Source organism: Frankliniella occidentalis, unplaced genomic scaffold (genome assembly GCF_000697945.3).
Source record: "Frankliniella occidentalis isolate FOCC.00 unplaced genomic scaffold, Focc_3.1 Scaffold14, whole genome shotgun sequence".
NCBI lineage: Eukaryota > Metazoa > Arthropoda > Insecta > Thysanoptera > Thripidae > Frankliniella > Frankliniella occidentalis.
The window spans coordinates 985,394-1,005,594 of NW_026267144.1; the positions used below are offsets into that span (position 1 = coordinate 985,394).

A 20,201-nucleotide genomic window follows, 5' to 3' on the forward strand; every position below is an offset into this window, starting at 1 on the left:
CGCTCCGTCAATTTGTCATCAATCTATCATAGCCGAGCCCAAAGCCAAGTAATTTACCCTTGCATCGGCGCCTGTGAGTCCCGGGGTAGGCCGCCCCGCAGTACGCGCGTGCACTGCAAGCGAGATGTTGCCTACCTGTCAGGCGCTATGAGAGCTTGAAGGCTGAACGTGGCATCTTCACAGCGGCACAATCACGGCGACTTATTCGTTTCGAAAACCGTCAATTGTTTTTTTGTTTCACCTCCAAACCGCAGTTACCCTTGAAGTGCCACCTCTGATAGGGTGACGGATTCTTTCCAAACCCCACTCTTACTGCCAATTTTTTTTTTTCAAAAATCACAACAAAATTCTATCATACGTTAAATGTTATACGTTGCCGATTTTAAGGTGAAAAGTTCAGGAAGTTGAAGAAATCAGACTATGTTTCCATATACGTTTACACGTTTTGTTTGTATTTTACTTAGTGCCTTATACTTTTTTTATTTTACTGATCGTTGCGACAAATAACTGCCAGAGCTTTGTCAACGCGCGCTCGCGTTTCACCGACTAGCCCGCCTATGAGCAAGCCGAGCGCGGTTTAGCAGAGCTCTGGCTTCAGGGGCGTATTAAGGGGCGTGTAAAGTTAAGTACGCGTGAGCGTTTCACGTGAGATGAGCGCTCACACGAGCAATGTGCGGTGCCATATACTAAACGAAACGACTTCAAATTGAAAATATTTTTGCAGGATTGCACTCTTTATAGTCCCTCCTCTCTAAAAATCTATGTGTTTGTCAATTTTCGCGTCGTTTTGCCTCTCACCAGGACGCTCATCTCACGTGAAACGCTCACGCGTGCTTAACTTTAGACGCTCAAGGGCGAGGGGGAAGGGGGTGTTGTAGAGGAAGTTGCTTACATTCAGGGGTTTCGCAGCTCAAATTGCCTATCTTTAGGTGGCGATCTAGTGGACCCCTCGAAAGGCCACCAGAACCATGTCAAAGTTCCTCGGGGGAGGAAAAAAGGGGGTAAGAGTAAGTTTGGACATGTAAGACTTATGATCTTATCTTATGTTTTGTAAACACAAATTTCCTCAAGAGAAATTTAGAGGGTAGGTACCGGGTGATTCAGAGAAGACGCAGGCGCGGGCGGGTTTGCCTACCCAAGGGGCTATGGAGCCTTACGGGCAGCTCGGGTAGGCAAACCCGCCTGCACCTGCGTCTTCTCTGAATCACCCGGTACAGTCTCCAGCATCACATGGTTGAATATGGAAGAAAAGTTAGTGTGTATGCGTGTGTGACTCACAGGATTTACTCAGTGAGGAGAAAGTACTATTCGCCTGCACAAACCGACTCTATGCCAGCAGAGGTTTTGGATGTTGGAATGAGTAATGTACACATTGCTTGCACTTGTTTTAGCTTCTGGTCCGGGTCAGATGCCGTGCCTCGCCCCGACCAGTCGGCTCCCTCGGCGACGCTGACGCACGGGGCCTGCAGCAGAGAAGCCCGCGGAGCCCGCGAGGTCACCCCAGGTCGGCGCGGTGACGACCATCGGCACAGAGGACACCCAAGGACCAAACATGCAGCGCACGGCGCACGCCCGCTACTGTCGTTGGATTTAACTTTTAATGGCCGTGAAAGGAAAGGTCAGGCTGCGTGGGTCAGATTCACTGAGGCTACACTGATAGAGTGTAACTGCGTAGAGCGTGCAACTGAGGGTTTGAATATACTTGCAATTGTTTAACTCCGTAGTACTACACTAGCAGATGCAGGTGTTAGGTGTTTAACTTCGGTAGTCGTGCAGTTGTAGGTGTGCTTATAGTAGAAGTATAACTTCGCAATAAACAACATATCTCAAAGATAAGTCCTGTGGGGGGGGCTCACGGTTGGGGCGCATCGGGGCGAGGTGCGCCGCCGGCCGTGGGCCGTGTGAAAGACGGACAGATAGAAGGGTACTTGATAACTCCCCCTAACACTCTCCCGCCTGGCTGTACAACACACGGGCGGCGTTGCTGACGCGTCGCCTTTGCCGGTTTTCCTGTTAGCTACTGTTAGCCCCACCGCCATTGGCTGCCGGGGGAGGGGTCCCGGGGAGGGGGGGGGGTGCTACGCGGCCGGGGGGAACTCCCGGGACTGCCTCATCTACCGGCGTCTGGTGGCGCGGCGCGGCCAGATCCTGCGCAGCCTCGCTCCCTGTCGGTACGGCCGTAAAACGCGTCTCTCTGCAAACTAGTACCACTACGCGCGCGTGTGTGTGTGATTTTTATTTTTCGTGTTTCTCCGCCTGCAGACGCATCAGCTGGCTGGCCGGTAAGTATATACGCCGAAGTTGGCGCGACGTTCGAGTAACTTTGGTGAAACAAAGGTGCTAAGCCGTGCCTTTCTGGGGCACTAAACATGTTTTTAGTATAGTGCCTTCCAAAGGCAGTAAACAGGCCAGCTGAGTCCGCTAACTTACTGGGAACTTGGTCGTAAAAGTTCTAAAAAAAAAACTCCCCTTTTTCGTTAAATGCCATGTTTTTGAGGATATCCAATACCGAGTCCAATACAAAATATGCCGCTTATGCTTAAAAATCTCCCATAAAAAGAATCAACAGGGTAGTCACATCCCCCAAGCCCTCCACCTGACTGACAGTGGGTAATTACATGTAGCAGTGTGAGTTTAATCAAAATGTTTCCTGAAAATGGACAACATAAAATGTGTAATGGTTCTGAAATATTTTTCTCTGTTCTTTTTTTATATTTTTCTCTATTTAGCTGGCCAATTGCCTCCTCAACATGAGCCCCTCCGCTGTCTTCTGGGACGCCCACAGCCCGGACTCAAGTCCTGGTACGTAAAGCATTAAACTTCTCGTTTTAGACAGTAGTGATATTAGTTTTAGACACAGTAACACAGAAATCCTCTAAAAACTGAAAGAACATCAGTTGTAAGTTTCCCAGCAGCAGTACCGATTTGGTTGGCGCGTTAAGGTCACAAATTTTCACATTTTCGGCGCATTCACTGTTAGACCAAGTCTCACACTTGCGCAAATCCCCCTTTCCACTGGCTAGAGATCAAAGATCATCTCGCATGCCACACACTTGGCGTAAGAGCGTATGAGGCGCGTTTGATGCGTTCAGCGCTACTGGAGCTGTTTTCTTTTGCGAGTCCTTGTACTTGGTCTGTAACGGAGGGGCGCTTTTGTTTCGCGCAGCCATGTACTCGCCGGCGAGTGTGTACCCAAGCCACCCCAACGAGTGGAGCAAGGAGTATGTGTCGCAGTGGCTGCAGCGCCTGCTGGGACCCAGCAGGACCGTCGGGGAGGTCCAGCGCATCATCCGGCAGCTGGGGCAGCCGTGCGGGAGGGCGCTCCTAACCCTGGGCATCAAGGAGATCACGCAGCGGGTCGTGGACGCCGAGGTCGGCTGTCTCATCCACGACGCGCTCCACGAGGAGCTCGGCTCGTTCCTCGGCTCGGGCAACCTGGGCCAGGACTTCCTCGACCTGGACAATGCCGGTAAGCGCGCAAGTTAGTTGCACATGTTGTTTTTGTGAGAGCGACATCAGACTGGGGGTCCTTTCAACAAAACGCAAAATAAGGAACAAGCTAAAGAACAACAGACCGCGGAAATATTGCTCTAAAAATATTTCATGACATTTTCATTACATGTAGTAATGTAATGTGATGAAAATGTCATGAAATATTTTTAACAGTGGCTGAATTGCCTTAACGTGCCCATAACACTTGAATAAAATGTGGGGAAGATTATGTACGTTTAGGTGCTTTAAAGCACTCGTTACCGGCCTGTCGGCCTGTATTCTTCTCTTCACCTTGTTTTTCACCTTCACTTCCGCTAATGCTGAAAGGGTCTATTCACACAGAAAAATTATTAGCAATGACAACCATCTTATGGTTGGCTCAGGGAGCACCATAAAATATGGTTGAGACAACATTGACAACGTGATGGAAATCATATTTTTGGTTCTCACACAAACGATAATGTTGCATCAATCAATACGATGGTCGCTATAGCAAATCATTTTTCTGGGTATTACAAAACTACTGTTTATCGAGAATGACTGCCGTGACAACAGTTAGACCGACAAAATCAATCCAAATTACCTAATCTTAAACATTGTCCTCACTTCGACGTCATTTTGACAAATATTCGACAAATTTCACTTCTTTACAAATGTTGCGGCCAGGTACCGAATAACCCTTCACGCTTTCTGTCTTGTGCAGATTCCAACCAGCGGGTCCCTAAAGCCGAATGGCTCTCCTTGCAAAGCAGCGACGAACTTTACAGCAGCAACTTTGCAGCGCTGTCGCCTCCAGCGGAACCCCGCATCCCACACCTCTACCCTGACTTCGGCGAACTATGTGGCAGTGAGTAGCCTTTATCACACTAATGTACAGTAACTGTAAGACACCGCTGCTGCCGCCACACCTGAGTTTCTGTACGGCCCTTTCCTAAAGGGAAAGGAGCGAAGGGGGGGGGGGCACATTCTTTCGATAGAGAATTCTCGGGGACTGTCGAGAAAGATTGTTGCTGATTGTCAAGTGCTCCATATTGTAAATTTCTGAGGGGATTATAATACCTTGCATTATTGTCTTTAATTAGCCACTGGTAGCGCGTAAATGAGCGTCATGTCGGACCCTCGGCACTGACCGCACCCAATCGTAACGGCATGAATGTTGAACAGTCCCGACTCCGCCGGGCTCGGACGCCGGCAACCAGGAGGTCCCGGAGTGTCCCATCCCGGACGTCGCCGCGTCCCCGGGCCTCGCGGCGGTCGCACCCCTACCGGCCAGCCCCGAGCGACGTCGCGGCGGCCGCCCCAAGAGGCACCTCGGCGTGGCACCGCCGGCCAGGGTGCGGCGTCGCAGCGGCTCCGGGGACGGGCAGCCGGGCAAGCGCCTGTGGCAGTTCATCCTGGGCCTGCTGAGGAACCCCAACCACAAGTCCATCATTCGCTGGGAGGACGAGGAGGACGGCGTCTTCTCTTTCGTGGACGGCTCGAAGGTGGCCGAGCTTTGGGGACGGGAGAAGGTCCGCGAGAAAGACATGGACTACGAGAAGATGACCAGAACCATGAGGTTAGCGTTCGAGCCTTCGACGACCCTCTCTCCTGCTCGATCTCTCACCAATTAAGAACTAATTTCAACATCCTGTTTCAGAACCTACAAAAACGGCGCTTTCATCCGACACCCCCGTCGTTTGTTTTACAAGTTCGGGCCCAAGGCCAACTGGCGAGAAACAAAGGCACCCAGCGTTGATGTTCGCTCTACCGCTTAAACGGAACAAAAGAGTTAGCAAAACTAGCTAAATTCGTTTGCTAGTATGGCCTTGGATCACAATATTAGCTTGCTGAGGTAATTCTTAGCCAAGAGAGCTAACATATTAGCTATCATAGCTGGTAGCTTCATTTTATAGACACCAATTATGGCTAATTTTTTTAGCTCTCCTAGCTAATATTCTTATCCAAGGCCATATTGGCGAATCCATAAGCTAATTGAGCGAATTATTATTATTATTTTGCGGCGTGCCTAGCGGTGCACACTGACCGGGTTGTACCCCGACGTGCGGGACTTCGACTGATCAATTTGTTCATATCTGTAGCACAGACTTTGTATATTTTGTTTTTTATTCTATGTATTCCTACTTTCATCTTAAGATTTTTTTATTTTTTTAAATTTTAGTGCGATGCCAAAACAAGTGAATTTGATGAAACATGTTGATGTACGCTGAAGTCATGTTACAATATCTCCTCCCAGTATTCTTAGTATAACCTATTGCAAGTCTCAAATACTTGCTTTATTTACTATGCTAACTGTATTTTTGTATTTTTCTTTATGAAACTTGTTGTGCAATGTCTAAATGTACTACGTGCTAATATGGTGAATTTAGTCTCCGTCAGGCGAGTCGCCTCACGAGACTAAATCAACCAAAAGGTTCGTGTTTGTAACTAGTTTTAAAGTCGGGTTAAAAGTGCGTGAATTTCGTGTACCTGTATATAATTCCGTGATTAGGAAGATTTCTCAAAATCAGGGGCGAGATCTGAGGAGTTGTCGGATTAAATCGCCCCCTAGGTTAGGTAGGCAATTTGTCGTACAATTATTCACTCCATTAATTTGCCCACATTTTTTCTAAAACAAATGAAATTTTAATGAAAGTCGAAGGTGCAATCTGAAGTTCTATAACTTGAATTTCGTGCGCATGACCGGCATAGGTGAGCGGGCGTTTCACTGGAAAAGCAAAGGTGTTAACTCCTACCTTTAAAAGGCACTAAGGGTTTAGTGCCTTTACAAACGCACTAAAACTGCCAAAGGAACTACTTGACACCTCTTGGGCAATTTAGTACCCTGTTTAGTGTCTTTGTGAGGCACTAAACTGAAAATGTGTTGAGTGCCCCAAGAAAGGCACTACGTAGCACCTTTGTTTTGCCAGTGATGTCACGTGTCATGCGTGAGACTTAGTTAATCTTGATTTAAAAATAAATAAATAATAATAAATAAACATCCGATGAAACGAGTAACGAAGTAACGGCGTTCGAAACGATAACGCGTTACATTTGTTTGTGTAAGGCAATAACGGTAACGGTTACCGAGACAGGGTGACGAGTAACGTGCAACATTTTAAAAGTAACGTTAACAACCCTGCCTCCGACCCTAGTGTGAGAAATAGAAACGTTGGTTAAACTGAGAATCGACGTCCAAATATCGAAAAGATGTGGATTCTGGTGACAAAATGAAATTTATTCGACGATTTCGACTTCGAATCGACGTTGAAGAAAATTCATTTCTCACTCGGGACGCCCTAGCTGATTGATGGTAATTTTCTTTGCAGCCCCTAAACCAACACCTTCCTAGACTGTTCATGACCGCCGAATCGACTCTGCTGACATGTAGTTATTTTTAACGTTCTAATTATAGGATTTGTAATTGTAATAAATCGACTGGTTTTATAATTTTTATTACCTAGCAAATATACACATAAATGTGAATGCATTCAGTTCAAATTAATTTCAGGAGTAATGAGCATGGGACCCAGTTATTACTGCTGAAAACTATATCTAAAGGGCGAGACAAATGTTACGATCACCACTGCTTATGCGCGATCGGCAGTCTTGACTAGTACGATAAAAGTCGAAATCACCGAGAGGAAAATCACTTGCGAAATAGTTCGTACACTTTCCCCCGAAATAAATGCGAAAAAAGTGTGAAACAAGGGCGAAAAAGACACGAAATAGACGTGAAATAGTGGGGAAAATAGTCGCGACATAACTCCGAAATATTGCGAAACAATCCTAAATAACCGTGCAATAACCGAAATTAGGCAACCAACAGCTGCCGAAGCTCACGCCCACTCACCTATACTCACGACGCATACTCGCCACTCGTGAACTCAAAATACTCGTGTGTACCGGGGGAATACGCGGCAGCTCCATGGGTTGCCTACGCACTGGCTTGCAGGCGCGGAGGGCGAGGGGGGAGCGGAAGAGGTGGAGGGAGGCAACCCCAGCCGTGCCTCCCTCCCTCTATCACTCCCACCCGTACCTCCCTCCGTCTATCACTCCCACCGGCTCCTACCCCCCCCCCCCTTCTCCCCCATCGCTCTGTTGCTCACGCCGCTGGGCGCGGAGAGGGTCGCGGGCAAGATATGCGGCTTCTCAGAAACTCCCTGGCACACACACACAGATACACATACACACACACTCGCTCACACAGAGGCGCAGCGCTTGCTAACGCGTGACGCAAGTTTGCCTTCCGTACATTTTTCCTGCTCAATCGCGATTGGCTGCGGCCCCACGAGAAAGGGGGGGGGGGAGACGCGACAGGGGCGCGGGGAAGCCCCCCACGCGGACGTCCGTTTGCGCCGGGGAGGGGGGGGGGAGGGGCCCCCACGTCCCGTCGCGCTGCCGGGCCCCGGCCGCGGCCCGATACATGCAAAACAGCTGCCGGCCCGCTCGGTACAGCAGCCCCGAAAGTGCTCTCCTGTCAGTAAGCCTCTCGCGGCCAAGCAGAAGACGCTGGCCATGTGCAATCAAAGCCGGGGCTCTGCGGCCGGCCTGCCGAACCACCCAAAATCGACCCCAACTATGAGGTGAGCTGGTGACAGTTAAGTTTCTGTTTGCTTTCCGGTGGTGCCGTCGTTTTTCGCTACAACTCTGGTTTCGAGCGTTTCTTCCCAGGAGCTTTTGTTATCATCGCCACTCCTCCACAATCGTTCCTCACAGTAACAAATATACCACAGCATCGACGACAGTTTTAAAATATATGTTGTTTTTTTAAAATTCTAGTAAATTAATTTTTAATTGTCTAAAAACAGTAACATTTCGTGACCAATTGTACGATTTAAGGTAAGAAAGGACAGTTCAAAACTGTTAAAGTTCATTGTAAATCGGCGGATCGAGTGCAGATTTTAATTATTTACACTGATAAACTAAGTGTTCAACTGCTCAACACTTCTAAGTGTGCAACCGAGGAGTTGCACACTTGCAAGTGCACATCTACCGAAAGTATACAACTACGGAGTTGCACACTTGCAAGTATTCAACTTGCAGTTGCACACTTACAAGTGTTGAGCAGTTGAACACTTAGTTTATAAGTGTAGAACTGTCTTCCTAACGGTTTTAAGCTGTTGTTAACAGTTGTTGATGCTGTGGATATATTTTTTACAGTGTATTTCGTAAAACCGCGCAGTACGCCGGTGATGATCGGCGACTGTCTCCGACATAAGGTCAGTCACTTAAAGGGAAGTCGCAACCTGACACAATTTGTCTGGACAGCCTTGAACTCACGGGCCATGCCGAAGCAGGCCTCGCTCCCGTGCAAGGCGACGTAGGGCTGAGGCAGTGTTTCGAAGCCGTGTCTCTCGGTTCGAGGGGCGCTGGAGTACACCGACCCAGCCTCACCCCGAGCGACGCGACATGTGCCCACGGCTTCAGCAGTAAGACCGACGTCCGTGATTGTACTTTTACGCCATTCGAAACATTTGTGTGTGTCAAAATACCATTTTGTTACCCAGGCCGGGACCTGGGCACGCTGACTATCGTCGACCAGTCGCAGCTGCTCAACCCACGGGACTGGAGCCAGGGCCACGTGTTGCAGTGGCTGCGTCGCGTCCTGAGCCCGACGCCGGAGGAGGTCTTCCAGCGGCTGGGGTTGCCGAGCGGTGCCGTGCTCTGTACCCTCAAGAGGAAGGAGATTGAGGAGCGTGTTGGAGGCACGACTGGTGCTCTCGTTCACGACAAGTTCCTCGACGAGTTCTACGGCGGGGGGGTTCGTGCTCCGCTCGCACCGGCCGACCTCACGGGCACTGACACCCCTCACCTCACGAGCGACCCGTCACTCGCCGCACTCATCGGCAACATCAGTAAGACGATCCCCGTGATTGTACCAGGTGGCTGGTGGCTGATTCACTCCGTGCCCTTCAGCAGTTATATGCTGTACCGCACGCACGAGTGCGGGCGGGCTTGCCTATCGCCTCTGCCCACGGCGCCTCGCGGCCCTAGCCAGTGGGCAACCCACCCACACGTAGGAACGCGGTGCAGCATATAACTGCAGAAGTGCGCGGGGTTTATCAGCCACCTAGTACTTTCACCCAGAAAAATGAAAAGTTGTAGCAACCAGCGTATGGTTACTACAGGGACAACCATAAAATATGGGTGAGGCAACAATAGCACAGGTGTATCAACCAAAAATACGGTTTTCACAACTGGCAGATCTTTGTCTCAACCATATTTTATGGTTGTCCCTGAAGTAATTATAAGATGGTTGCCACAACTTTTTATTTTTCTGGATGTTATTTTACACCACTTGAAACATTTGTAAGAGACAAAAACTACAATTTTTTGGTTGTTACTTGTTACCCAGGCCGGGACCTGGACACGCTGACTATTGTCGACCAGTCGCAGCTGCTAAACCCACGGGACTGGAGCCAGGGCCACGTGTTGCAGTGGCTGCGTCGCGTCCTGAGCCCGACGCCGGAGGAGGTTTTCCAGCGGCTGAGGTTGCCGAGCGGTGCCGTGCTCTGCACCCTCAAAAGGAAGGAGATTGAGGAACGTGTTGGAGGCACGACTGGTGCTCTCGTTCACGACAAGTTCCTCGACGAGTTCTCCGACGGGAGAGGGAGACCGTCCGCACCACCCTCACAGGCTAGATCAAACCTGCCCCTACCCGAGACTGGCTCGGTTACCCTTCTGTATAGCTCGAACGAGGAAGATCAGTTCAGCCCGGCCGGAGCTTTTCGCTCGGTCATATCCTGGTGAGCATACCTCATGATTATTGCAGGCGTTTCGCCGTGAAGTCTCCGCTTCATTCTTACTGCTGTGCCTTTCTAGGTCACATGTATGGCAATTTAGTGCCATATGTTGAAGTTATTTCGGCTGCAAACCGATCGTGATGGGCCGGATAGTAGAAAACGCTGACTGACTGAAGTGACGACGAAATTTGCCGATCGGAAACTGAAACTTTTAAGATTCAATGTTTGCTGCACATTTGACGGCTATGGCTGACGCCTTGACCCTCATAAAGTTACAGTCGAATGCCCCGGCTCGGGCTCGGGTGTCGGTGGTCATGACATCCTGCAGGAGGCCTCGGAGAGGATGTTCGTAGCACCCACCCTCGCTCCATCAACCGCCCTCATCCCGATGGACACGGCCACGGCGGCCACCTCAGAGGCCACACCCGCTGAGCCCCTCCGCCGCCGCGGTGGCCGCCCCAGAAGGCCCCCCGGCATACCGCCCCGGGCCAGGGCGCGCCGAAGGCCCAGGGCGCGAGGGGGAGAGCGGACGTCGGGCCGCGGGAGCCTCTGGAAGTTCATCCTGAACCTGCTGCTCAAACCCAGATACAACCCGTCCATCATCCGCTGGGAGGACATGGAGCGCGGTCTCTTCTACTTCGAGAACGGCGAGGAGGTGGCCAGGCTGCGGGGCGAGGAGACGCAAAATCCAAATAAAGAGGGATACGGATACGCATTCATGTCGAAGGCCATGAGGTAAGCAGGGTTCGCCCTAACAACAGGCCAGCTGTCACGCCCTTTCCACACTCGGCAGTGGTGGTCACATTTCGCTTTCTATGTTTTCAGAACGGGCAACGGGTATTTTACCAAATGCAAAGAGGGGGAGGAGAATGTGAGGCGGAAGTTCTTCTATTTCGGGCCCAAGGCTTCGTGGCGGGAGGAAATGGCTCGGATCCTAGATGGCTGTGGAGAGGTGAGCGACAACACGCTGACCCCGCCAAACTGTAGCAGTGACAAGAGCACGCGGGGCAGCTGCTGTTAATTAACAAGACTGATTATTATTTTGCTGTATGTGTATATGATATTACATGTTGTTATGTACAGATTTATTGAAAAAGTTTGCTAGTGAAGATGTAATAATGTTTAATCTAGTCGAGTCGAAGTGGAATTCTATTTTAGCGAGTATGTTGTATCTTTTCTTACGTATTAAAAACATATATACTACTTACTCATATCCGTACGTATGTTAGTTTCCATCTCTTTCCTCTCGGGAAAGTTCAGACCAGAACCAAGTAAAGCCGCACTCGAAAAGTTTAATAGCACATAAGCTGCCCCCCCCTCCCCCCCGCAAAATGGGTTGTGCGAAACAACATTTTAACAGTATTCACTGTACGAAAAAAATCTCAATCAAGAATCTATGTTGTAAACAGATGGATACAAATTTAAAAAATTGGCTTGTGCTCTATTTTTTCTAATATTTAGCTGACATTTGTTTATGGCTGGTTGTTACTTTTACAATTTCGTAATTTAACGTACTAGTTGCGTAGAGGAGTTAAGGGTCGGACACAGCGGTGTCGGTGGTCCAGTATTGTTGTGCAGGAACGGGGTCTGTCACCTGCCCTGACTGGCGAAGTATCTTTAGGTAGGGTAGGGGTCCGCGATACTCACTCAGGCACTCGGTCACCATTCCCCAGCGCCACAGAAATTGTTTTCTGGTTTGGTTTTTTCCGTATATTGAGAATAAAAGCTAGCTGACACCTTGAATTTACTGATATATTATTTAAGGTTTTTAAGGTACCATCTGCTAAAAACAAGTGAATCATCGCGTCACCATGCACACAGTACGGATGCAACCTTTGCGACCGCTCTCGAGTGGGGCCTTATCAGGAGCTCGGCCCGTGGTCGAAATAACCAGTTGGAGCTCGATAAGAACGCAAACTCGTGGAAAGAGAAGAGCAATACCGTTGTAATTTGACAAAAATGTTTATTTGCTCGAGTAGGGGGAAGGAAGGGGGTTAGGGCCCCCTCCCGCCTCCAGAACGGGCTACCCGCGCGATACTGTGCGTCGGCAACCCTCCCGCCTCTCATCAGACAGGCTGATGAGGCATTTAGTTGTTCTTGATGGTGTCCTGGACCCAGTCGAGGTACGTGGTGACCCTGGTGTAGGCGGACGGCCATCCCCAGTTGCAGGCCAGGCCGAAGCCGAAGGAGGTGACGCCGACGAGGGTGGGGCCGTCGTCCTCGTAGATGACCATGGGGCCGCCGGAGTCGCCCTGCAACGCGAAGGGCGCGTGAGAGGGAGAGGCAGGCGGCGCGACCACGGCAGAGCCAAGTTGCACTGTGTGTTGTACTCACGTGGCAGGCCCCCTTCCAGCCCCATCCGGACATGCAGATGTTGCCGTCACCGACGATCATGAAGAAGAAACGGAACTTGCAGTAGAAGTTGCTCACGATCTTGTTGGAGGTGTACCGGAGGACCGGCGAGATGGCCTTGTCGCCTACAAGCACAGGAAGTCAAACCGATCATCAGTACAGACGGTGTGCGTTCAGGTGGCCGCCACCACACTCAGTGCCCGCCCTGCCCGCTCACCGGTGTGCTCCTGTCCCCAGCCGGAGATGGTGACCGTCTTGCGCCAGAAGCTGTCCTTCTTCTGCTCCTCGCGGGGCAGGCGGATGATGCGGATCTTGTCTGTGAGTAAGGAATGCAGACAAACATTGTATTGAACGTTGTTTTGTTGTTGTTGTTGTTGTTGTTGTTGTTGTTGTTGTTGTTGTTTTCTTTTCGTGAGTTACGTTTGGTTTTTTGGGAGCGAGGAAGCCAGCTGCCTCATAGTGTGCCACACTCACCGCTGAGCGGAGCCTTCGTCTTGAGCTTCATGAGGGCGATGTCGCCGGCCAGGCTTCCGGAGAGGATGCCGCCCCACTTCGGGTTGACGAAGACCTTGTCCATGTCGACGTCGATGGTGACGTGGCCCTCATCGGGGTTGTTGATCTCGTGCGCGCCCAGGGTGACGGTGAAGTTGACCACCTGCATCATCCTGCACGTCGACGTTACAGTGAATGAGTTTCACCTGTCAGGCGGTTGTCGCCACTAAACAGGGAGCAGCCAGGCCGGGCGGCAGGGTTTTTTTGCGCTCCTGGTTGGATGAGCCCTTAACACGCTCGGTACTCACGGGGGGTCGGCGCAGTGGGCGGCGGTCACCACCCAGTCCTCGGCGATGAGGGATGCCCCGCAGAAGGCGGCCTTCGCCACGCCGTCCTTGAGCACGTTGACCCTCAGGCCCGCCTGCCAGGGGAACTGCCCCGGGGAGGCCTCGTCTCCACCCACGATCTCGGGGTCGATCATATCGGCGGAGGCCGCGCCCATCTGTGGAGCGAAAAGGACAATAGTGGGGTGATTGAGGTAGGGACGAAGACGAGACGCGCGCAAATTAAGTAATTTTAGGGGGTTTTAATGCATGCTTCGGGTATTCCCCTCATAGGATTATGGCACAGAATATATAATTAGAACTTATTAGTTACCATACAGAGATAACATTTTTCCCACTGACGACTTGAAGAATAGCGTCTAAAAGCTTGCCATCAACCTAGACTCCAGTTAAGGGGGCATGAGAAAAGTATTTGACGGTCTGAAAAGTAGGCGAAATTTGTGGACGATCCCCTTCTTTACCAGTATGGGCGGTGTAAAACTTTCTGGGGATTTATACCCCCCAGTATACCAAATAAGGCAGGTATAACAATTTTCCGTTGTATTAATACCCTGCAGTGTATACGGGTAGGGGGTATGAAATTTTCCGGGGATTAATCCCCTGGTTTAATTTGAGGTTTAGAACCTCTCGGTATGCGGGTAGGGTGGTATCTAATTCTCCGGGGATTTATACCCCCCCGGTAAAAATCCCATACGGCATTTGTACCCTAGGGAGTCGAGTGGGGGGTACTAATGTCCCACTTTCGGATCTAACCGGGGGATAGTCGGTACAAGTCCCCTGCTACACCGGGTGTTGTGGCTTACCAGGGCGGCGACGACGACGGAGAACACCAGCACAGCCCGCATGTTGAAGGGCGAGTTGCACTGAGGACGTGGCCTGCAATCAGTGGCCGTTTATACGGCGGCGTCTTCACGCGAATCCACTGATAACGTAAACCTGGCGGTCAATTAGTGGTCCTTGATTGTCATCTAGCACTCGTCAACCCCCACTCTCTGTCTCCCTCTGTCTCTCTTCTCTCTGTCTCTCTCTCCCACGCCACTCTTGTGGTTGCACAAGGGGCAAAAGCACGGTTGCTGGGCAATATCGATAATTTATCTTGGCAGCACCCATAGTAGTCCTGCTTGCCAAACTTCTGTCTTCGGGGCATTTTCAGAAAGTCCCCTAAAGACTGTCTCTACCAGAGCATAATAAAGTCCCCCTACTAATTTTCTATAGCACAGAGCCGGCCCTCCTGAAGTGTGTGTGTGTGTGTGTGTAGGGGGGGGGGGGGGGGCTGGTGGGCTTGTTTTTGCGAAATGCATCGATCTCCAACAAGCAAATTTCTGTCTCCGTTTCCAGCAGAGAAAACAAGATGGGCAACTCTACAAAAAAAATTGCAAAAGTTGTCAGCGACTGAACAGGTCTTTGTATTCTGCTGAAAGATACAAGCACACGTTTGCAACAAACGACGATAAATGTCCGTGAGTATACGTCAAACGAATGCGTGCGCGAATAGCAATAATGCGCAAGTGGGCGAAAGTCGTGGGCGCGTGAGTGCGGCCCGCGCTGCGCTGCTGCACGACATCGCGAATATAAAGTCCATCCGACGCGCTGGCATGGCCTTACTGTCGCCATGGCCAGGACCCCGACCACCCTCCTCGTGCTGGGCGCGCTGGCGGCGCTCGCCGCCTCGGCTGTACGCTGCCGTGCAATGTGACCCGTAACCAACTCACTGCCTTAACATTCCAGGCCGACGGCGGGGGAAACGACGGAGGTTTAGTGCGGACAGGCGTGGTGGACGGGGAGGGAGCCAGGCTGGCTACGCACTTCTTCTGCACCCCGAAAAAAATGTGTTCTTGATTTTCTTACATTTTATCGTGTTCTTGATTGTCTTGATCAAGTTGCGCTTGTAGTGAGACCATTATCTACACAAAACAAGCGCAATGTGCCAGGTAGCTTACTCACACGCCGCGTGCACTTTCGTACCGCATGCACGGGTGTAGGCGGGATGCCTACTCGCACGGGGCCGTTAAGGACCCGCGGGAAGCGAGGCAGGCAAGCCGGCCCACCACATCCGCGGATGCGGTACGGTATAACTACGAAAGTGCGTGGCGTGAGTCGGCCTCCTGGTACTGGGGGATTGAGGACTTTCTTTTCTACAAAGTCATACCACACATTTTGGTTTGGTTTAACGGGGGCATATTTATTTAAAAAGAAAAGTTGCTGTTGTATTTTTTGTTTTTGTTTTTGTTTTTTTTCAAAAAATGTGAGGCGCAAGGCATTGACTCTGGTTTCCACCCGCAGGTGGCTCTGCCCATGCCGGAGCCGCAGCCGGAGCCGCAGCCGGAGCCGCAGCCGGATCCCAAGTTCCACATCCACATCCCCCACCCGCACATCCACATCCACATCAACCTCAAGGCCCCCAAGCTCCTCAAGCTGGAGCGGTGCGTCAAGCAGCAGCTCCCCAGGCTCCCCCACGCCGTGGGCGGCGCCCTGCTGGGCTGCGTGCCCTCCGCCCTCGGAGGGGCCGGGCCCTTCGGCGTCTGCGTGGCCGGCAAGGGGGTCATGTCGGCGGCCAGGGCCACCTCACACATCGCGGTCTGCATGGGCTAGAATAATTAGACGGCGTCTGGAATATTATGTCCGTCTTTGCGTGTAATTATTTTAATTCGACGCTTAACCCAACGCGAAAACCCTTGCCGATGGATGGACTACCACTTCCTTGAGCGCCGCAATCGCACCTTCAGACCGTTTTCTATCCACAACCTTTCCCGATTTTTTTTTCTGAAATTACTGTCCAAAAAGCTCCAATTGCGCATTGCAATGCTATCCATAACAAGAGGGCAGACATGTCTGAAACTGGAACACGCTTTAGCACATCTCGTGTCTCCTGGAGTAAAGGAATCCCATGCGTAGACCGAAAATATTATGCGAGGAGCTAACGGAACTATATTGTATTCCTTGTATGTGCTGGCTGAATATCTCCGTGATTGCAATTATAAATTACAATCTTACGACATCGCTTAAAGTCAAACTGATATCCAATCAGACCGCCAAAATGACCAAATTTGGATACTGACATTACTTGACATCATTTTGATGAGACCGTGTTTTCTGTCTGTTTTCTTGGTGTTCCACCTGACTGCACTTTCTAAGGAGTGCACGTCATTTGTTGTTCATGTGCACATGCATGCGTGACTTTAAATGTCGTGGTAATAAAAGCCGATTGCTGAATGACTACAGTTAATAATGTGTCTGTTGAATATGGTTAGTAGTCTTTATATATTTTCGTGGTCGTGCTTGCTTGGGGTGCTCTCTCAACCTCAACCCTGGAGCTTCTTATTGACCTGCTGGGAGACGAATTTGACGGCCTTGTCGAAGGCGGCGCCGGCCTTCTGCTTTAGGAGAGCGGCGACCTGGGGGGCCTTCTTCTGCCACTCGGCGCCAAGCTTCCTCTCCAGCTGGACGATGTGGGGGACGACCTTCTGCCTCCAGGCGTTCTGTCGCGGAGAGAGAATTAAATGCCACATGACTGGCGTTTGTTCTGACCCTCCGCCCGGACCTGGCGCGTCTCATACCTTCAGCTTGGCCTTCTCGGCGTGGCCCCACTGGTGGAGCTGGGCCTCCTTGGCGTGCAGCCAGGCGCGCAGGCCGTGGTGTGCTGGGGGGCCGTGGGGTCCGTGGCCTTGGGGACGCGGTGGTGGGCCAGCGACGGCGCACTGTGGGCACAACAAGGACGCGGTTGGGGGTAGCACAAACATACCACATGACTTTACGGGAGAGGAACAAAAAATCATGAGGTCGCAAAAGGATCAGGACGGTTTTGAGAGTCCATAGGAACCCCGTGACATTTTAACCGAGGGTTAAAATATTACGGGGTCCCGGGGGCACCCCAGAGTGACAATATCATGGAGTCCCTATGGACTCCAAACAACCGTCCTGGTCCTCTTGGGAGCGTAGAAAGTGCACGACCCCTTACCGCGGCGACAGCGGCGAGGAGAGCGAAGACTGCAAGGCGGGACATGTTGCTAGACCGGGTGGAGTCGTTGTGCCCTCCGCCGTCCTCGGTGCCCTTAAGAAGGCGGACGCCGCCGTGACGGTGCATCGTCATGGCGGGGGGTGGTCGTGACGGCCGCGGGCCGCGTTCGCGAGGATGGCGTCGCCGGCTGACGTGCACCCCGAAAACAAAACGTGCGGGCCGCTCGGACGCGACCTTGTTTGTAGACACCCGTTGTACACTTTCTTTGCACGTTTGATGCCCTCACGCCGGCCATGCACGGCACGCCACCGCATGGACACGTCACAACGGCACCCGACATTGGCCTTCGTATGGTCACGGTGAGCCCGAGTACTACGAATATCTCAGCTTCGTGGAACAAAATCTGACAAAAACTTTATTCAAGGTTGCAAAACATTTTGGAAAAAAAATTAACAATTTACTACCACAGTCTGCAGCGTACTCCCTTAGTGTTACGGTAACGGTTCCTCCACCCGCAGCAGCGGCTGCCGGATGGCGTCCAGGATGTAGTGCAGCGCGTCGGGCGGCAGGTCGCGCTGCCTCCGGATGACCTCGCTGATCCTGGAGTACTCACTGCGCATCCAGTCCTGGATGGCCTGCTCCATGCCCAGCTCTGCGTACAGCTCCATCACGGCCGCCACCTTCTCGGCGTCGTCGACACCGTAGTTCTCCTGTCGGGGTTTCGTCGCGGGATTAAGAGAGCCCCTCTGAGGTGGGCGCCTGCGATGGTAGGCCGTACGGCTCGGCACCCGTGTGCGCGACCCCTTCGGCGGCCTGCCCCCCAGGCGCTCCCGCTCACCTTCAGCAGGGCGCGTTGCTTGTCGTTGGCGCGCCGTTTGGCCTCCACCACCAGCCAGGTGCATTTGCCGTTGCGGATGTCGCACCGGGTCTTCCCCGACAGCGACTCGGGCTCGTAGCAGTCGCTGTAGTCGTCCTGGACGGGAAAATGTATGTGAGTAGAGGTAGGTGGCTGTCGACAACCTTCGCGCGCCCAAGCTCACCTGCACGGTGAAGAGCATCCCGATGTCCTGGGCCACCCCCCAGAGCGCCCCGTGGCGCCCGCTGTCCGAGAGGCCGGCCAGGTGCATGGCCGCGGCCAGCGGGCTGTAGAAGCTGTAGTGCGCGATCTTGAAGCGAGCCTGCGCCGCGTGCATCGCGTGGTCGAAGGCGTCGAACCTCCCCTCGCCGGTGCAGCCGTTGTGGCACTCGTAGTTCTGGGCTATGATACCATAGAAGATCGCCTGCGAAGTGCCCAGATTGTGCTGCACTCTGTGTAACTGCAATGTCGCGGACCCGGGCCCGGGGTTCCGACCCTCGCACCCACCGCTCTCACCTCGTTGAAGAGTTCGAACAGGCGGACGTAGCTCGGCTCTGTGTGGAAGTAGCGGTGCAGCACCTTGTTCATCGCCGTGTGAACTAGGAAAGCGTCGTTGACGGCGTGCACGCCAACGCCCGGCAGCGTGTGCCAGGCGGGCAGCCCCCTCCGCAGCTCGGCGGCGTCGACCAGGTCGTCGATGATGACGACGTAGCCCTGCAGCTACTCGGACGCACCAGGATTGTAAGCATCGAGAGGGGCGTGAGGGAGGCGGTGATTAGGGTACGCCCGGGCCGCTCACCATCTCGAAGGCGAGGCCCAGCGGCCTGCCCAGCGCGGCGCGGTCCGGCGGGAGCAGCTCGCGGCAGGCGTTGAGCGCGCTGCAGCCGCGGAACAGGCGGCCCCGCGGCACCACGTAGTGCAGCACCTGAGGACAATTTCACGTGGTTTGGAGGTCAGCGGAACGTATCCAACTCAATGAGTAAAACATGAATACCGACGTCGTCCTCACTTTGCCGATCCACTCCGTCTCGGACGGTATGCCGACGACTTGCGAGTCGGCCTTGACGTCCTCGACGAGGGTGGGGAAGAAGGCGAGCAGCTCCCTCCGGTCGGCGGCCAGCTGCTTGTCGGGGGAGACGAATTGCGCCGCCGTGCCGTGGACGGCCCTGAGGACGCCGACGAAGGCGCGGCCCTGGGCGGCGGCTAGAGACGACAGCATCATCGGCGCCCACATGGCGGTCAGCTTCGTGCCAAAAGTGGAGGAGCTGTGACGCCCAGCGCAACCACGATGCCTCTCAAAGTTAAGTCAACATAGTGAACGTAGGTCGCCAAGTCGCTACAACATTTGCACGTGTGAATTGGGTGTCGTCGTTTGATTGTGTTTTGTTCTGTGTTTTTCTTGTGTGGTTTATTTTCTTAGCCCACTCTTCTCAGCTCATGCAAACGATACGGGGTTTCAAACGGGGTGTTCGCTGTTCACCTGTTGCGTTTAAAAACTGTCTTCTCAAAAGTGTACAAAACATATTCGTCCTCTTCACAAAGCCATACGAGCAGAACTGGTAAAAGGAGTGTACCGGGTGTCGAGGAGAATATTTGTGGCCACAATATGCTGGCGCCGGCGGCCTGAGTCAGTCCGGTGCTTTCGGCTTGTTAGGGATTATCTACAGAGCAAGGGCTTGGCTCCTGCTTACACCCTGGGGGCGTCGAAATAATATCTTCTATAGTCGGGGCGGATCAAGCTGACTCTGGCCGCCGGTTTTGTGGCCTTGATTAGGGATCTAAGGAAAGGGGTTAGTTTGAAGAAAAGGAGGCAGGTTTTTGGTCGAAGAGGTAGGTCGACTAGCCCGCCACCGCGGCTCAAAATACGATGGCTGCTACTGCAGCTATGTTATAAGTTATGAGCAGAGGCAGCCGCTCCTTTGCAGCGCCTCTTTTTATTCATCACGTTATAAATGATTAAACAAAGACGGTCTGTCCCTTAT

The 20,201-nt window shown here is 52.3% G+C and overlaps 6 protein-coding genes across 8 annotated transcripts in view; 3 read left to right on the forward strand and 3 right to left on the reverse strand.

The window, feature by feature from the left end:
• Positions 1-2,111: 2,111 nt before the first annotated feature.
• Positions 2,112-6,961, forward strand: LOC113203535 (ETS homologous factor-like). The gene is made up of 6 exons (XM_026418284.2): positions 2,112-2,282; positions 2,730-2,802; positions 3,167-3,469; positions 4,196-4,339; positions 4,657-5,050; positions 5,132-6,961. The coding sequence occupies exons 2-6, from the start codon at positions 2,751-2,753 to the stop codon at positions 5,247-5,249; spliced, it is 1,011 nt and encodes a 336-aa protein (XP_026274069.2). The 5' UTR covers positions 2,112-2,282; positions 2,730-2,750; the 3' UTR covers positions 5,250-6,961.
• A 3,003-nt stretch (positions 6,962-9,964) lies between these two features.
• Positions 9,965-11,428, forward strand: LOC113203545 (ETS homologous factor-like). Its single transcript, XM_052263785.1, has 3 exons — positions 9,965-10,220; positions 10,490-10,952; positions 11,043-11,428. The coding sequence occupies exons 2-3, from the start codon at positions 10,561-10,563 to the stop codon at positions 11,236-11,238; spliced, it is 588 nt and encodes a 195-aa protein (XP_052119745.1). The 5' UTR covers positions 9,965-10,220; positions 10,490-10,560; the 3' UTR covers positions 11,239-11,428.
• A 732-nt stretch (positions 11,429-12,160) lies between these two features.
• Positions 12,161-14,377, reverse strand: LOC113203541 (brachyurin). Its single transcript, XM_026418293.2, has 6 exons — positions 14,209-14,377; positions 13,370-13,563; positions 13,044-13,234; positions 12,787-12,885; positions 12,552-12,694; positions 12,161-12,469 (listed from the first exon to the last, which is right to left on the reverse strand). Exons 1-6 carry the CDS (start codon positions 14,248-14,250, stop codon positions 12,305-12,307), a joined length of 834 nt encoding a protein of 277 aa, XP_026274078.1. The 5' UTR covers positions 14,251-14,377; the 3' UTR covers positions 12,161-12,304.
• Positions 14,378-14,970: 593 nt separating this feature from the next.
• LOC113203560 (uncharacterized) lies at positions 14,971-16,401 on the forward strand. Its single transcript, XM_026418318.2, has 2 exons — positions 14,971-15,080; positions 15,689-16,401. The coding sequence occupies exons 1-2, from the start codon at positions 15,018-15,020 to the stop codon at positions 15,995-15,997; spliced, it is 372 nt and encodes a 123-aa protein (XP_026274103.2). The 5' UTR covers positions 14,971-15,017; the 3' UTR covers positions 15,998-16,401.
• A 246-nt stretch (positions 16,402-16,647) lies between these two features.
• LOC113203559 (uncharacterized) lies at positions 16,648-17,456 on the reverse strand. The gene is made up of 3 exons (XM_026418317.2): positions 17,364-17,456; positions 16,963-17,103; positions 16,648-16,884 (listed from the first exon to the last, which is right to left on the reverse strand). The coding sequence occupies exons 1-3, from the start codon at positions 17,406-17,408 to the stop codon at positions 16,708-16,710; spliced, it is 363 nt and encodes a 120-aa protein (XP_026274102.1). The 5' UTR covers positions 17,409-17,456; the 3' UTR covers positions 16,648-16,707.
• Positions 17,457-17,808: 352 nt separating this feature from the next.
• The window catches only part of LOC113203484 (farnesyl pyrophosphate synthase-like), a 10,784-nt gene continuing 8,391 nt past the window's right edge, over positions 17,809-20,201 (reverse strand). Inside the window, exons 1-6 of one of the 3 annotated variants that reach the window (XM_026418200.2) lie at positions 19,229-19,500; positions 19,019-19,144; positions 18,736-18,939; positions 18,404-18,643; positions 18,202-18,336; positions 17,809-18,073 (exon numbers count right to left, since the gene is read on the reverse strand). In XM_026418200.2, coding sequence (XP_026273985.2) covers positions 17,855-18,073; positions 18,202-18,336; positions 18,404-18,643; positions 18,736-18,939; positions 19,019-19,144; positions 19,229-19,453 — 1,149 coding nt within the window. In that variant the 5' untranslated portion in view covers positions 19,454-19,500 and the 3' untranslated portion in view covers positions 17,809-17,854. Of the gene's footprint in view, positions 18,074-18,201; positions 18,337-18,403; positions 18,644-18,735; positions 18,940-19,018; positions 19,145-19,228; positions 19,501-20,201 lie in introns of those variants that run through there. The other 2 variants (XM_052263874.1, XM_052263873.1) reach the window with 2 other exon arrangements.

Coding starts and splice junctions, on each gene's coding strand:
- LOC113203559 (XM_026418317.2), bottom strand. CDS start 17,408: ATGTCCCGCCTTGCAGTCTTCGCTCTCCTCGCCGCTGTCGCCGCG. Junction 17,104..17,363: donor TCCTCGCCGCTGTCGCCGCG/GTAAGGGGTCGT, acceptor TTGTGCCCACAG/TGCGCCGTCGCTGGCCCACC. Junction 16,885..16,962: donor CCGAGAAGGCCAAGCTGAAG/GTATGAGACGCG, acceptor TCTCCGCGACAG/AACGCCTGGAGGCAGAAGGT.
- LOC113203545 (XM_052263785.1), top strand. CDS start 10,561: ATGTTCGTAGCACCCACCCTCGCTCCATCAACCGCCCTCATCCCGATG. Junction 10,953..11,042: donor TTCATGTCGAAGGCCATGAG/GTAAGCAGGGTT, acceptor CTATGTTTTCAG/AACGGGCAACGGGTATTTTA.
- LOC113203535 (XM_026418284.2), top strand. CDS start 2,751: ATGAGCCCCTCCGCTGTCTTCTGGGACGCCCACAGCCCGGACTCAAGT. Junction 2,803..3,166: donor CAGCCCGGACTCAAGTCCTG/GTACGTAAAGCA, acceptor TGTTTCGCGCAG/CCATGTACTCGCCGGCGAGT. Junction 4,340..4,656: donor CTTCGGCGAACTATGTGGCA/GTGAGTAGCCTT, acceptor AATGTTGAACAG/TCCCGACTCCGCCGGGCTCG.
- LOC113203560 (XM_026418318.2), top strand. CDS start 15,018: ATGGCCAGGACCCCGACCACCCTCCTCGTGCTGGGCGCGCTGGCGGCG. Junction 15,081..15,688: donor CGGCGCTCGCCGCCTCGGCT/GTACGCTGCCGT, acceptor TTCCACCCGCAG/GTGGCTCTGCCCATGCCGGA.
- LOC113203541 (XM_026418293.2), bottom strand. CDS start 14,250: ATGCGGGCTGTGCTGGTGTTCTCCGTCGTCGTCGCCGCCCTG. Junction 13,235..13,369: donor GCCCACTGCGCCGACCCCCC/GTGAGTACCGAG, acceptor GTCGACGTGCAG/GATGATGCAGGTGGTCAACT. Junction 12,695..12,786: donor CTGGGGACAGGAGCACACCG/GTGAGCGGGCAG, acceptor CTGTGCTTGTAG/GCGACAAGGCCATCTCGCCG.